The following is a 15,244-nucleotide window of genomic DNA, read 5'->3' as shown; positions in this document are numbered from 1 at the left end:
GTTGCAGTTGAGGCTTGTCAGATATGCAGTTCCACTGGCAATGATCTGTTGCCTGTATTACAAGGTATGCCGATTTCTTGCTGGTTTATGTTCATCACTCTATTGTTGCTCTCGTTATGGAGCCCAGCCAATTTGTGCAAAGCGTGTGCAGCGATATGAGAAAAAGGAAAATGCTGAAATGGAAGTTGTAGGAGAAAATGGAAGACGCAAATGGGTCATAACAGGATGCTAAAATGACTGCTTCTCTTTAATTCATTTTGCCATTGGAAGAGTCAAATGACTGTCATGTTATACACAGTGCAATAATAAGATGTTATTTAAGATAGATCAGTAGGAGTCTTTCTCTGCTTCACAGCCTCATTGAACACTAACATGGAGTTTTTCATCACTTCACATCACACTCGTTGTCTGTACCCCTTTAGTTCTGGCCTAAGCTGATGGAGGAGTTATCAGAACTGAGGGAGTTTTATGATCCAGACACTGTGGAGCTCATGACCTGGATAAGGTACACACACACAAACATGCAGTTCTACACACCCTCTCACAAATCTAGAACACACATCAAACTGAAACAAATCTGATTAGTTTATTCCCGCAGATCATCTTTCACTTTCCCTAATGTCCTTGATTAGTCTGTGCTTATGTGCATGTGTGTGTATATGAGTATCTGTACTTGTTCATGGGGGAGTCTTCCCAATGACTGATGAAAGCCGATGGGTGTCCATGAATAAGACATGGGTGAGGTTGCAGTCTGGAAAGGACCCAGCTGTTGGCAGAGCTCTAACCTACCTCAGGGTCTCTGTAGCTGGGCTTTCAATCAAGAACATCAGCCTGATGGGATCAGAGATGGAGCTGAGATTCAGAATGGCTCTGCTTGGAGGCTGTGTTTTGTGTTTTTGCACTTGCACATCTGTGTGTGCGGCTGTCATTTTCTGGTCATCAGAGTTGGATGTGGTGCGCGAAGCTTAATGTCTCTAAGCTTAATCACATTGCATGTAGACTGTAGCTGCATGCACCTGCTTATCCTTTGAACATCATGGTGGGGGGCCAGAGCTAATCCCACCTGACTCTCGAGATGCACCCTGTGCAGGTCTATCACAGGGCTGACAACAAATAACCACATTCACTCCTATGGCCAGTTATAGTGTCGCCAATTGGCCTAACATGCATGTCTGTGGGCTGTGAGAGGAAAGGTGGAGTACCCAGATGGAGCTCACAAAAAAGTACAGGTGAACCTCACCAGTGAGATAACCATTCTAACCTTTGCACCACTGTGATATGCCATAAAGAAACATTTATTACAAAAAACTACATACCGTTTTCATAAATAGTTCACTGTAAATCATCAGAAAGTAAAAAAGATGTGATGTCAGTTTCAATGGGAAGAACACTTCGTCTAGAGTAAAATGCGCACTGCACAAGTAATCAAAATATAATGACAATCAGAAAATGGCCCAGTGCTATAGCCAAAATGCATTAGCTAAACTTTTTTTGATCAAGGTAAAATGTATCCTAACATTGTTTTTCGTTGATTGCACCACAGTCAAACCCTGCATATCACATTCTTCAGACCTAAGAAAAATGAAAAACAAAAATTTTCATCATTTTAATAAATGCATAAAGTTACCTTGGTTTGGACTCAGAGCAGGGCAGAGTGCAAAGCTTCTTGCTGCTGTGCTAATTACTTTCCAGATGAAAGTGTGAAGACAGGGAGAAAACAGCAAGGCGTCGGGGGTACGTGTGATGCTGAAATCTCCAGCTGACTGAAACTGAGGCTTTTTTTTTTTTTTATATATATATATGGAAAGATCACAGATGATCATCAAACATAATGAGGGACAGAACAAAGATAGATGCATGCATATAAAAGAAGAGCGTATTTCTGGGCTGCCTAGCATATTTATGTTGAACTGTCAGGGGCTCATTGTGGTAATTTTAGCTGCATGGGTTGTGCTTCATTTATGAATCATGTACAGATGACAGAGGTTGCAAATGACAAAATGGCTTTCATGTGATCTGTTGTTTGAGTCAGACAAATACAGATGTAAGGGGGTATTTATCTCATTATTTATACTATTATTATTATTATTATTATTATTATTTTTTTACACAGTTGAAGTGTCTAACAATGACACTGTTCAGAATCCAAAATCAGAATTAGGTTTAGCAGTGGATAAAGATGTTTACTTAAAAGATTGATTGGAGGTTTAGGATAAGATTAGAGAGAAGATGGCACTCACAGGCGCTAACGATTCATGTCCTTGTGAGTTTAGAAATATGAGTTAAGAGAGCGATGAGGGGATTATCATAATTCTCTGGGCAATCATTCATGACCCTGGGCTTCACAGACTTGAAGGTGTTGGTTACTGTGATAACAACAGGTTCTGTCTGTGTTTTGCAGAATCATAATTCACAAACCTCCACTTGATAACAACCGCGACACCTCTGCTCAGCTGTAGGTTGATACTCCGTTCTAAACAGACAGTCAATAAATCAACAGCCTGGTCATTCCACTGCCTCCAACTCTTGAGTTATAGTTGTGAGTGTGCAGTTTTTGGGTTTTGTATGTGTATGTCTGCATTTCTCCTCATAGTTTAACACCACATTTTGTGTCAACTTTTTATGAGATTGAGCACTTATAGTCTTGCAGCTAAATATTTTATTATTTCAATGCATGTGTGCGACCATCGCCAGCCCTCCATGGAAGCTAGTGTGTTGATCTTTATTGAGTGAAATGACCTTTGTGTGGCAGGGAGGGCAGTGCTGCACCTCGGTGAATATCAGGGGGAACAAAGGACAGACAAGATGCAGAAGGATGGACAGAGGAAGGGAAGCAGTCGGTGCTGGTAGGAGCTGGTGGAGTGAAGGATGCTGTGCTTTTCCTGTCACCTCACTCAGGATTGTGAGAGTCCAGAGAGTTTCTGTGTAGATCTCTGGAGAGATGGTGAAGGTGTCCCAACAGAGGAGCCGAGTCAAAGATGGAGTACATAGTGATGGACTGAAAGAACAGTTCAGCCCATTTTTTGCAGGAGTCATCAATTCTTCATGATGTCATGTAGGTGCAATTTAGGAGGCAGGCAAGTGAAGGCCTGGTCCCCAGCTAGAGGGACGCTAGTGCAGTGGTCCAGGGGGCCCACAGGTGGCGCAGGGGCCCCAGGAAATCCAGAAGCCCCAACTGGATCCTGCCCCCTAGCGTGGTGCAGTGAGAGAAGCATGCCAGCTCCCCCGGCAGCTATTCCAAACCAATGCAAGCCAGCTGTCAAAAGGCACTCTGGGAAGGCTAGGGCCCCGCCCCCTGCCAGATGGATGGAGACGCCACCCACAGCAAGCTCCCCCCAGCCCCAGCATGCCAGAGAAACAGGATACAGCCACAGTGACACCAGAAAGGAGGAATGGCCACCTCCACCCCTACAGCTGTCAGAGGCAAACAGGGAATGCTGTCGAAGAATTTGACATTAGGCCACCAGGCCAGAGCCCACCCATAGGGGTCAGCCAGCCAGCCAGGTGTTTCAAACGTAAATTGTCCTGGAAGAGGTGATGGAGGTGGGTGATGTCTTTCTCCTCCCAAGTGCTTGGATAAAGAGGGACTTTGCTAGTTACAAAGTCTGGGCTGTGCCAGATTGGGGAGTACATACAGGGTTCCAGTTGGAAACCTGAGGTCTCTAGAGTTTTCCACCAAGCAGCGAGGTGGAGGCAATCAAAGGGTTTTTGAAACAGTTATCACGCTTGAGGGTCATGATGATGAAGGGGAAGTCAGAGATTATGATGTTTTGACAGTCTTCCTGTTCAAATTTAAGCCAAGAGTTATAATCTGCATTTGGATTTAGCCATTTAGCGATATATTGCAGTTGATTTGCCAAGTAGTTCATGAAATTTGGTAGCAATAATAGCAAAAATAGCAGAATCAAAAATTTGGAAACACATGGGAAATTGCATAGTTGATTTGCATTAAGATTTTCATTTTGACCGTAGCTATATGCCCCATAAGAGAGTGTGCAGTTATTTAAGTCACTGATATCACTTTTGCTGAACCTGTTTGATCTGCCTTTCTGCTTCCTCTTCACAGCCTGGATCCTTTCTCTTTTTCTTTTCTCCAAGATTCCCGTTTGGACAGTTATGTTGTAGAAGCAGTGTGGCGTCAGCCAGCCAAGCCTAGTAAAAACTCAAAAGTGATTATCGGCAGTAGCTTCATTGCCCTGCTCTCTGACACTTGAATTCAGGGACAGACAAGAAGAGTTCAGATCACTGCAAGTGTTACATGTGCAGCATGGAGACAAGTGGTTTAATATAAACAGCTGCTTCTCAGACTCAACAGGCCTCGCAGGTGAACCCGAGTCTGCTCTCAGCTCCATCATTACACTGTCCACTGCAGTCTGAGGCTAGAACAGTGTGTGAAAGCTCACGTGTTGTGTTTACCTATTTATTGGTACAGAGAATTTGATATTTGCAAAACCTATAGCAGTTGTCAGCCCTCATCATGCGTTTTTCAACAAACGAAAAGGTTAGCTGTTATTACAAGCCTCTCATCAATCTGCATATTACTAGTCTGGGCTAATATTTTTTTTTTATTATATAGATTGAGTCCGTGTTTTTTTGTTTTTTGTTTGTTTATTTTTTTCTGTCCTCCTCCTGCTCCCACCTCCTCCTCTGGGTTTAGATATATGGCCTGTGGTTCAGAATTATGAAAGCTGCGCTTGAAATTATTAATGAGAGCTTTGACAGCAGTTTTGCTGCAAATTCAGGAGGCAAATCTAGTTATTCAGCATAGATAACCATTCAGAGAAGGCACAGGCTGGTGAAAAAGTCAGCATATTTGAGGGAAACATTCACTGCATCCCATGAGTCCAAAAAATAGAAAATTGTCTTCTAAAAAGCATTATAACCCTTCGAAATATGACTAATATGAGCATTTTCTTTTCTGCCACCTGCTTAAGCTGAACTGGAACCACTTACAGCACACTGAGCATCTGTGTTTTCAGCTAGCAGTCCGGAGCTAACTTTTGTCATTTTCAACAAAGCCACAAACTGCATTTAATGGTCATGTGATGAATTTATGATGTGCTTAGAGTTATTGGACCACTTAAAACTCTTGTAACAGTAAGCAAACTCAGTAAAAATGTTGCTCAGACATTAGCAGAACCAATGACTATATCTCCAAACAGGCGAGGCATTTGGAGAACGATTGTCACTTCAGTGAGACTAGGCTGCTCTGTTGTTAAAGGCTGCAACAAACCAGGCTGAGAAAAGTGCCCATTTTCTTGGCAATAAACGCTCCAACAGGTGGATCTTTTGCATCAAACCTTGCCCATGATTCATTGTGTGCTGGCAAAAATAATAATGACAAAACATTGTCACCAGATAGACAGAGGGGAATACCTTTTAAATTATAAGTATGAGCTTTCAGCTCAGTTGAGCAGTACAACTGTAAAAAAGAAACTGAGGGCTTTAAAGAATAAGAAAAAAAAGTTGCTTTATGATAGAAGTGGAACTTTGTGATGCAATCATAAGGATAGGCACAGTTGGTAACACAAAGCAAAAATGTGCTGCAGGCCAAAATTTCTCATTTTGGTTAGGCTTTTGGTTAGTCCACAGCGGCCACTAAGGCCACATCTTTGTAGACCACATCCTCTGAAAGATGGGGCCTCTTGGGACATCACTCACTTCTGTCGTCTTGCCAGAAACTGTCTTGCTTTTCAAGGGAGACATCTGTTTGCAGGCTCTTTTCTCACATTCACACTGCCCAGACAAATCTAGATCAAAATGAAGAGAGGACTTCACATGTTCAAAATTAATGAAAAATGTTCTGCTGATTTTTAATCTGGTACTGTACACAGTACAGGGAATGCTTTCTTCCACATTTCGGCACCGACATTAGTCTTAAAACATCTCATGGAGGGCAAAAGCTGCAGTTAGTTCGGAGGGCCACAAACATTCAGAGTGTCTTTACAGCTCAGCATTTATTGTAGATTAAAATTTACATAATAATACAATATTTAATGTAATAAAGACAGCGTCTGTAACAGGTTAGATTAAAGAGCATGGCCACTTATTTTCAGCTAACTGAATGTGGATGTGGGCTCCTGCAGAAACCTCCCCACTGTTGATCTTGGCCCTGTCAACATCTGTTTTGCATAGGGTTTCCTTCCATTGAGTTTTTGAAAGCTGGGACCGTGTTAATGTCTCCAATTGAAAGAGGCTGTGCATGATTTTATATGAGCAACAGTATCATCATAAATGATTCACAACAATCATTAATTATCCAGATGCAGTGACAAGATCTGTTAGTATCCAACTGTAACTGAATATTTCTAGAGGTACAGTAAGATGTTGCGCACAGATTCACAGAGAAATTATTGAATGACAAACCCAGGATGGGTCCTGCAGCTCTATTGCAACTGTCAAGGCTCCGTGGCCTCTAGAAAGTCAAGTATGTGATATTATTTAATTTCTATCCTCCTGTCAAGCACTTTATATGATTGTCCCTATCAATGTGGCAGTGCTGTCACTGTGCATACGAAATTGTATCCAGTCCATACTGTCTTCTGAGGAAATTGAGCCAAAATGTTAATGCACCTACACATTGCAAAATGGTAATTTATTTAATACAAGGTTTTCTCAAATATGGGGGAGGAGAGACTGTCGGCAACGTGCCATATAAATGAAATAAATCCAACCGTATAGTGTCTATCTCATCACTGCCTGTGCAAGGGTAACAAAAAAAGGCCTATCTAAAAAAAAAAAAAAAAAAAAAAAAAGAGATTTTGATAAGATATGTACAATGGTGGCATCAACCCATAACATAGTGCAATAGACGTATAGCAACAATGTATGTGCAAAAGTGTAAAGGGGACTCAAGCATTAGCTCAGTGCAGACCTCCCACAAAACATACAAGCCAAAGGCAGAAAGGCAGTTCACAGAAACAAGCCAAAGTTCAGGATGAACAATCTTCCCCAGGACATACAGACAGGTGATCTTGAAAAAGGTGGATTTGGGAAAAAAATGGGTAAAGAGAGACAAGGAGAAAACAAAACAAAACTGACTCATGATCCAGACTTTTATTCAAGACACTCAGAAATATACACAAAATATGGCAACAGTTATTAACAAAACACATCTGTCGTAAAGTCGACTGATCTTTCAACTCAAGGATGCAACAAGGAGTCAGCCACAAGTTGTTTTCCCTCACATGAACCCTGGCCCAAAGATTCAGGGCCACACATTGCTTGAAGTTGGCCATGCACAGATTGAGCAAAACTATGTAAAATATTTTTCTGGTTAAGTTTTGGAGCACCAACTTCTACTTCGAGTAAACAGATAAAGCAAAGCTAAGTGGCTATAACTAATATTTAGTTATGATAGATAATTTGAATCAAGTGGATGAAGAAGTAACCTCCTCTATTCACACATGGTCTCAAAACTGTAATAAGCTTTTTTTTTTTTTTTTGTCTTAGAGAGCTGGGAATGTAATGTTGTATAATGTCTGCTCTAATGGTCCAGTTGGCATTCTCACATACCCTCCCTCTGGGTAATGTTCAATGTTGCAGTGCATATGTACATACATTATTGGACGACTCTATGTGTTGTACAAGCTGTACGAAAAGATTTGCTAGGGATAAGACATATATTTTAATCTATTGTAGAACTAGCTTTTATCAACTGAGAGCCAGCTTTGCAGAACATGTTCTTGAGCTTAGTCCACTCAAAGCAGACATTAGGGGATTTAAAAGAATTGAACGCAGTTTTAGTATCCAGATTTTTAAAGGGGAAGTTTGAGATGTTGGACGTTCTGAAGTCTATGCCAGTAGAGCATGCTGGTAAAACTTTACTTTCAGCAGACAGCTTGGCGGTGAGAACTCCCCCCTTCCTGGGTAGGAGTGGACACCCAGTGTATTTGGGGATTGTGATGGCAGAACCAGGGATTTTCTAGAATGAATGGTAATCGATTGAGTCAAAGACATAAATGTTGATTATTTTATGATGGTTACCTTGCATACTCATTTGCAGGAGAGATGAGCAATGGTTGATATGCTAACTCCAGCCCTGGTTTGATTGCTGATTGAGGAACACCAACACTGCCTGTACCTTGTATGCACCCTGTTGAAGAGGATTTAGAGAGTTGAGGGTTTTCAGAGTTTGGCCTTCCTAGTTAGGGTTTTATTGGACAAGTCCTAAAGAAGTAACTGCACTAATCAAAGAACAGGGAGAGGTTGGAGTCATCAACCTCACTTAGGGAGAATTTGAACATTTGGGAATAACTGGCCAAGTGGCAGGTTAATAAGAAAAGAACTTGCAGAAGTGAGTAAAGCAGCAGGGGAAGCAGACTGATTAAGATGGAAACAACTATTTAACACGGCAGTTGACACATAAAGTGAGAGCAGTTTAATCGTTGGGTTCTTTAGGTAATTCTCAAGCAGGGTAGTCATTCTTAGCCATGATCCAGAAAGGTTGTCCTCCTCTTAGGCTGAGTCGATACTGTTCAGATGTTGCTGTCCCAGTTCAGGTTCACATTCAGAAGAATTCACCTCTAACAAACCTTGACAGGAAAATTCAGGCAAATTCAAAACATGGGCATCAATCAGTAGCATGCAGGCATATGAACTTGGCAAAAGGAGCAGACAAGGCAAAATCACACAATGGAAAGTAAAAAAAAAAAAAAAAAATCAGACAAGAAAGGCGAGAGTTCGTTTTCTATGGTGTAGAAGACAGACAATGTGCCAGGGAATTAGAAGTGGAAGTGGGTCGGTATAAACACTAAAAGCTGTTTAGGGAATTGGGAACAGATGAGTTGCTGCGTGGGAAAGAGTTTTGTGGATGAAAAGGTTAATCTCCGGGTTACTGTGGGGCAGGTGGATGTGCCCATTGTCTGAAATGCCAGGAAAGTCAGTAATATGTGGTGTTGGTGTTGCACTCTTGCTCTCATTTGTATTTGAAATTGCAGCATTTCGCTGTAATCAGCACAGTCCACTGGCCAGAGTGCTAATAAACCAGAAACACCAAAAATCTACCAAAGAGACAGAAAGTAGATGAATTTTTCCTCAAGGTGTTTCATTGAGAGAACCTTTTTTTTGCCTACAGGTGGCTGTTTCAGACATATCAATACTGTTTCATTTCCAACCAGGCACGCCCTCCGTTTGAAGGGAGGTTTCCTAAATTAAAGTTGCATAATATCAACGTTTTATATTCAGCTTTTCCGACACAGGCCATAACATTAGATTACTTTGGCAGGAACTAGAACCAGTAGTTTTGACAACACACAGTGGACAAATCCACGTAAACCGCCTCAAACACAATGAAGAGGGTATTGACAATATATCTGAAGCATTGTGTCAACAAGCTGAAGAGACAGGCGTCCATAAACTACAGGCTGGATACCTTAAAATGACATGATGTGACAGCCCTTCATGAAACGACAAGAAAAGGAGAAAGACGTTGGAGAGTCCCCCAGGCAGCGTTACATACCGGATAATGAAGAGGGTTTCTCCTAGTTCCTTTCCAGTGCAGCTCTTCAATAGAAGTGTCTAAATCAGTTTCCTACAAGGACCTAGTTTTATCCCTTATTTCAACAGCGACTCTGAGGAGTCTGTAGAGATTCTTACAGGCCATTTTTTCACGTCTCTGAAAAGTCTAAACTAAAGATATTTTCATGAAAGCCGTTTTGCTGGCCCCTGATCATTTTTGGGTCGGTATAATTTCAAGCTAATTCTGCCTTCCCTTTGTTTCAGACTTGCTTTGGAGATCAGTTTCTTTGTGTCCATCTGTCTAATTAAAAGAAATTAGTTTCCCATTCGTAGGAGACATGTGCCACTATTCATCTGTACATCAATCCTTTAGCTAAACTTTGTAGAGCGCTCACCATTAAACAGTATCCTGTGTTTGGCCTTGTCCTTAAATGGAGAAAGTGCAGCTTTGTCTGAGATCAGTGTGTGTTTTCCCCTGTCATCTAACTAACCAGAGGCAGTTTTGGGGGGGGGGGCGGAGAGAGAGAGAGGGGGGGGGGGGGGATCAAAGCAAGAGAGAGGGAGAGATGTCCTTGATTGAACTACACTGCTCTCAATCAGGAGAGAGACTTTAATAGAAAATCTATGACTTGGCACATTTGTAAGAACACCACCAATCACTTCATTAGCCTCACCATTCAGTCGCACTTAGTTTGTGTGTGTGCATGGGCTTGTTCTTGTGTTTGTGGGGCTATTTTAGATTTAGCCCTTATTGAGTGAGGGCATTTTGACACATCCTCAGAACATTTGTGATTTTTAATGATAGCGTGAAGGGACAAGAGAATGTGTAATCTCAATGAGTATCCTCACAGAGTGCCAGTTTAGCTCTTTGCAGAAAGAATATGCATCCAAAATAACAACAACAAAAAAAAAAGGTTTTAATCTTCAGTTACAGTTTGGTAAGCCCTTCCTGGGAGTACATCCCCACCACCACTAAAGATATGTTCAGTATAAAAGCCTTTCTCGGTTTTGCCATAATATATCTGTTTCTTACAATTTAAATGGACATGCCAGTTTTCAGTGAATGTTTTTCCAGTATTTCAATATTGGTACATTTAATTACAAAACCTGTCAATGAATTTTACAAAGCAGCTTAGAAAATATCATATTGTATGTTCCTTTATTTGAATTCAAGCATGTATCAATGTGCACTTTAATAGAAGAGCTATATTTAGATAAAAGAGCCAAACTGCCAACTGAACTGTAGCTCCATCAGAGTTGATTATGAATCAGTTTTTTGCCTGTGCATAAACAAACAACTGATTACAGTGGACAAAGACTACAGGTAAAAAAAAAAAAAACGCAACTTTGTCAAATGCTGGTGTTAATGTGAAAAGACCTCTCTAATACCAATGGCAACATCATGTATGTGTAGAGCTGAGTGTGTAGTCAGCAGAATCAGCTTTTATTGCATTTTTATTTCTATTCATCAACTGGACATATATTATTAAGGTTCTTTCCAGATGCTTCATTGGCCATCTTGGATGTTGGCATATTTAACTCCACGGGCACTTGATTTCCATGGACTGTCTACATTGACTGATATGCAATTACACCATCTGAGGACAGGTTTTTGCAAGAAATTTCCTTTTAAATAGCTGTCCTGGTTCTGCACGTGCCAGCTCTCTGTCGTGACTTAAGGAGACACTTCATTGTAACGTTGTCCTCATTATATGCATATTTACTGATTCTTTTGATCAGTTGGAAGCAGCCGTAAGCCTTATTATGCATTATTGGGGTTTTTGAATCTGCATAGCCTGACAAGTCCAGTAATCAGTCTCCTAACACTCTTCAGGGCTCCAGTCAGTGCATGGGTTTTTTTTTTTTTTAGATAGTAACAGCTGTCTGCTGTTGCTAGAAATAAGGTTGAAGAACCTGGTTAAAAAAAAAAAAGTATAACTAAAGTAATAAAGTAGTAGTGCTAGATGATATGGTCAAAACTTTTACGGCAATATGTTTCTTAATTTCAGTTGATATGATATACTTAAGGTATCGCTATGGGCATTATAATAATCCCAGAAAAAATGCTCAAACACCCACAATGCATGTATGAACCTGCAAACTTCAGAACAATTGGTTTGCCAAGTCTATGAAACCTTCTACCCTCTCTCGTATTGATCCGTGATATGCAAACAAAAACCTCGGCTTTGTCAATATTAATATCTTTAAACTAATTTGGATCGACAAAATAGGCTAATTATTTCATTGTTGTGTAAACAAATCATAACAAAAGTGCTTCAGCCATGATACAGAATATGGAAAGTGTTCTTGAGTTGCTGGAGAATACAGAAATAGAGAATGAATGGCAAATACAGGTGGGTTGATGATGTTTTAGGGACAGGCTGGCTTTAAACTTCTACTGTGCTTCATCTACAGGCTCTCAGATTATCCCCTGGAGGTGAACTACTTCAGATGGTGGACTGATTTGATTTGTTCCCACTGCCAGTCGGTTCCTCTCCAGCACATTTAGCAGCACACTGAAACCTGAAGTTTATCCAATCTTTGATAATTGAACCTCAACCATGCCAACTGAATTAGTCTCTTCACTTATTTCAACTATTCTGTCTGCTTTGTTTTGACTTCTGGAAGCTCGTTTAGTCACATTTGTATTGTGGTCAGAGGTTCACTTATAGCAGCTAACACTTATCCTGTTTTCTCTGTTGCTGAGCACTGGGTGAGTGCCTCAGGGCTACGTCATGATGCACTGACATATCCCCTTGTGTCCCACCCTTACTGTCCAGCTTGAATACCTGATGGCAGCGCCCTGTAATGAACACCAGTCAGTGACAGGTGCTGTAAATAATGTATATTGAAATATCTGAAATGTGTTTAAAAACCATTTCACAGTTATTGAAACATTTTCTAGCGTAACATATATATAGATATTGATTTTTCCTGCCTGAACAAACAGTAAACTCGCAAAACAGAACAGATAACTCAATGGAAACTTGAGGGTTCAATATGAAATAATATGAAATATGACATGACAGTAATTTAATCCATTCTTTATTTGAAAATACTGATCAGAGTAGCTGAATGTGACGCTGAATGATTCCAAAATGGCTGCTACTGCTGCGCTATAATATAAGAGGGTTATTAGTATTTGATATTACTTGCTTGCTTGCCTCTTATTAATGGTGCCCTTATTAAAGCTGAGCAACAGGTCCTAATGCATCCTCAAGCAGAGGTATATGATCGTGTAAACACTTACAGTAGTTAAAGTCATTATTGAATTTTTAGAATGTGAGTGATGTGGATGCCAGTGCCTTCTGGCATTTACATATGATGTATAACGTGAAATTACATGTAAATCAACATGGAGGGCCTTGGGATAATGTGGGAGATTACATTTATATACTCAGAGAAAGACGACAGACAGAAATGGCAATGGTCCAATTCTACTGCAGGTCAGGAGACCAAGAGATCAACCCACACATTGCCCACAAGCATGTATGAAAGCACACAATCCTATCTCACTGCAGAATATGTACATGCGCTCTATTTCACACACACGGTTTGTGGGCTGACCTCTGTGGGTTGAATGATTTATATGTATGTATATTTTAACTCTGCAGACGCTGCAGTGCTACATGTTCAGCTTTTTGGACAATAGCAGAGAAACTTCATTCATCCTTTCATCTATTCAGGTGAAGCAAAGTTACATGTGGTCTACAAGTAGAAAGGAGGCTCTTGTGCTTACTATAAATATAAAATCTTATCCTGCCAGCACCACCGATCACCATTTTCTGATGATGTGACGTTTGAGTCTGTTCCTCTACCATCTATACCAAGGAGGGTTTCTTCTACTTCTGTTGTTTTTCTGAGAGACTCAAATTATAACACTGCAATAAATTTAAGTATCACACAACACTGCCCTAGATGAAAGTTTGAAGCAGGTGATTCATGCTTCTCTACATAGCAGAAATGATTCAAGACCCTGCGGATATGTCTCTTTGTAGTGACGCTAACAGCAGCCTGGCTCTGAATGGCAGTGTCGGCCTGATCGTCAGTATAGCCACTTTGGTACTTACTTAAATATCTCAAAAAACATTTGATTCTAGTACATATAGGGCCCAGATGAAAAAAGATATCGACTTGGATTGTCCCCTGACATTTATCTGAATGAACCTCTGACTCAACCACTGTCGCCAGGTCAACATTTCAATAATACATATAATGACGTCCTTGACACCTGCCGTTGTATTTTGTGTGTGATTTTGATGAGCTCATGTCACGTTATCACTCTGGCCATCCATGGTGTCAACGTGCGGCCTCACGGAGCTGCTAGGATTGATTTTTGATACCTAGTCTTTAATGTGCATTATCGCCATGCTTAAGCTTCAGCAAATATCATTACTGCTTTCATACTTGACTAAAATCGTCTTAAACAACCCTGAACTAATATCCATTTGATTATATATATGGAAGGCTCTATCTATTGAAATCTAAATTTCCCATCAGGCATGCATCAAATGTTAAAGGTTTCACTATGCAGTTCGATTTGACATTTCATCTTATTTCATCTAATATTTAAGTGGCGAAGTGTCCATGGCTATTAGCAATCTCAGAGGTGTTTCAGCAGCTGCGTCCTGAGTGCAGACAGGGTTTTAGATTAAGGACGACCCCGAGGTTAGTATTACAGGTAGGAAATATGCGCATGTGTGCACATTGATGTCCGTTGTCATAATTGAGGCCAGTTCAGGTCAAATCTGAATAGCAAGCAGCACATGGATTTATATACACACACACTCACACACACAGACCACATTGTCATATAATTCATTGAGGCACTGAGACCTCACTAGTCTTGCTGTTGTGCTTGCCAGTACCAGTACTAATATCTGTATGTTAAAAATGTTTTTGAATTTTGAATTCTAATTTGCTGTTAAGATGAAAAAAAAAAGCATGTAGGCTGGATTTTTCTTTATTTTCTAGCTTTGTTGTTCAATCAACCTTTGACGCTTGTTCTTCTTTTTCCAAACCTACAAACTGGAGAACTTGTTTCTTCTGTAGATTTAGTTATTTTCTCCTGTTCAACACTCTTTCACCAAGTTGTAACGCATACTACAGTTTGTGAAAGGCTTTATTAGGCCATATCTACTCCATCCATTTATAGCGGAGCATAATGCGTCATCCTCTCTATTCTCTGTTCTCTGTCTGTTTGTCCACAGTACAAAGACCCCTAAGCATGCTGTGTTTGCTGGGAGCATGCAGCTGCTGGCTGGCATCAAGCTGTGCACTGGCAGAGTTCTCACCAACCACCCGCATTATGAGGATAAAGACCTGCGGGAGAGAACCAGACAGGTAATGTGGGGTGCACTATATCATCAAACATACACAGTGATGTGGGAACTACCGCAGGGCCTGTGAGATAGCAAATTCCATTCAAGGCCATTTCATGCTAGTTGTCTGCCGAAGTTGAAAATTCACTAAACCCCTTCTCTGAAAAGTTCAATAATTGTTGAGCTGAAGAACAGTACCTCAAGAGGACAAGCCCATCAATCACAGCATTTTTTTACATGCTGGCATACTAGTATTTATTACAGTTATACTGTAGAATTTATAGTATTTAGTACTGTATATTTATGGTACAAAGGATCAGATGTAGGTTTTGTGTAACATAATATTTTTGAGTAAAACCTTCTCAAGAGCAGAACAAAACGCTGGTGCGTGAGTAAAAAAGAAATATATATTCAGTTGCTTGAGTAAGAATCAAGTCACTTTGCTTTGTAGAATCTACACTGCA

The 15,244-nt window shown here is 40.5% G+C and overlaps 1 protein-coding gene across 4 annotated transcripts in view; it reads left to right on the top strand.

Annotated features, from left to right (window-relative positions):
- Positions 1–15,244, top strand: part of dpy19l3 (dpy-19 like C-mannosyltransferase 3) — a 61,834-nt gene that overhangs the window by 35,161 nt on the left and 11,429 nt on the right. For all 4 annotated transcript variants that reach the window (XM_029498632.1, XM_029498630.1, XM_029498631.1 and 1 more), the window contains 3 exons: positions 8–64; positions 423–505; positions 14,670–14,802. In XM_029498632.1, the coding sequence (XP_029354492.1) occupies positions 8–64; positions 423–505; positions 14,670–14,802 (273 nt within the window). The remainder of the gene's footprint in view (positions 1–7; positions 65–422; positions 506–14,669; positions 14,803–15,244) is intronic.

The sequence above is a fragment of the Echeneis naucrates genome, chromosome 3 (genome assembly GCF_900963305.1).
Source record: "Echeneis naucrates chromosome 3, fEcheNa1.1, whole genome shotgun sequence".
NCBI classification, from domain to species: Eukaryota; Metazoa; Chordata; class Actinopteri; order Carangiformes; family Echeneidae; genus Echeneis; species Echeneis naucrates.
Note: the sequence above shows the minus strand (reverse complement) of the source record. Positions and strands in the feature narration are given on the sequence as shown.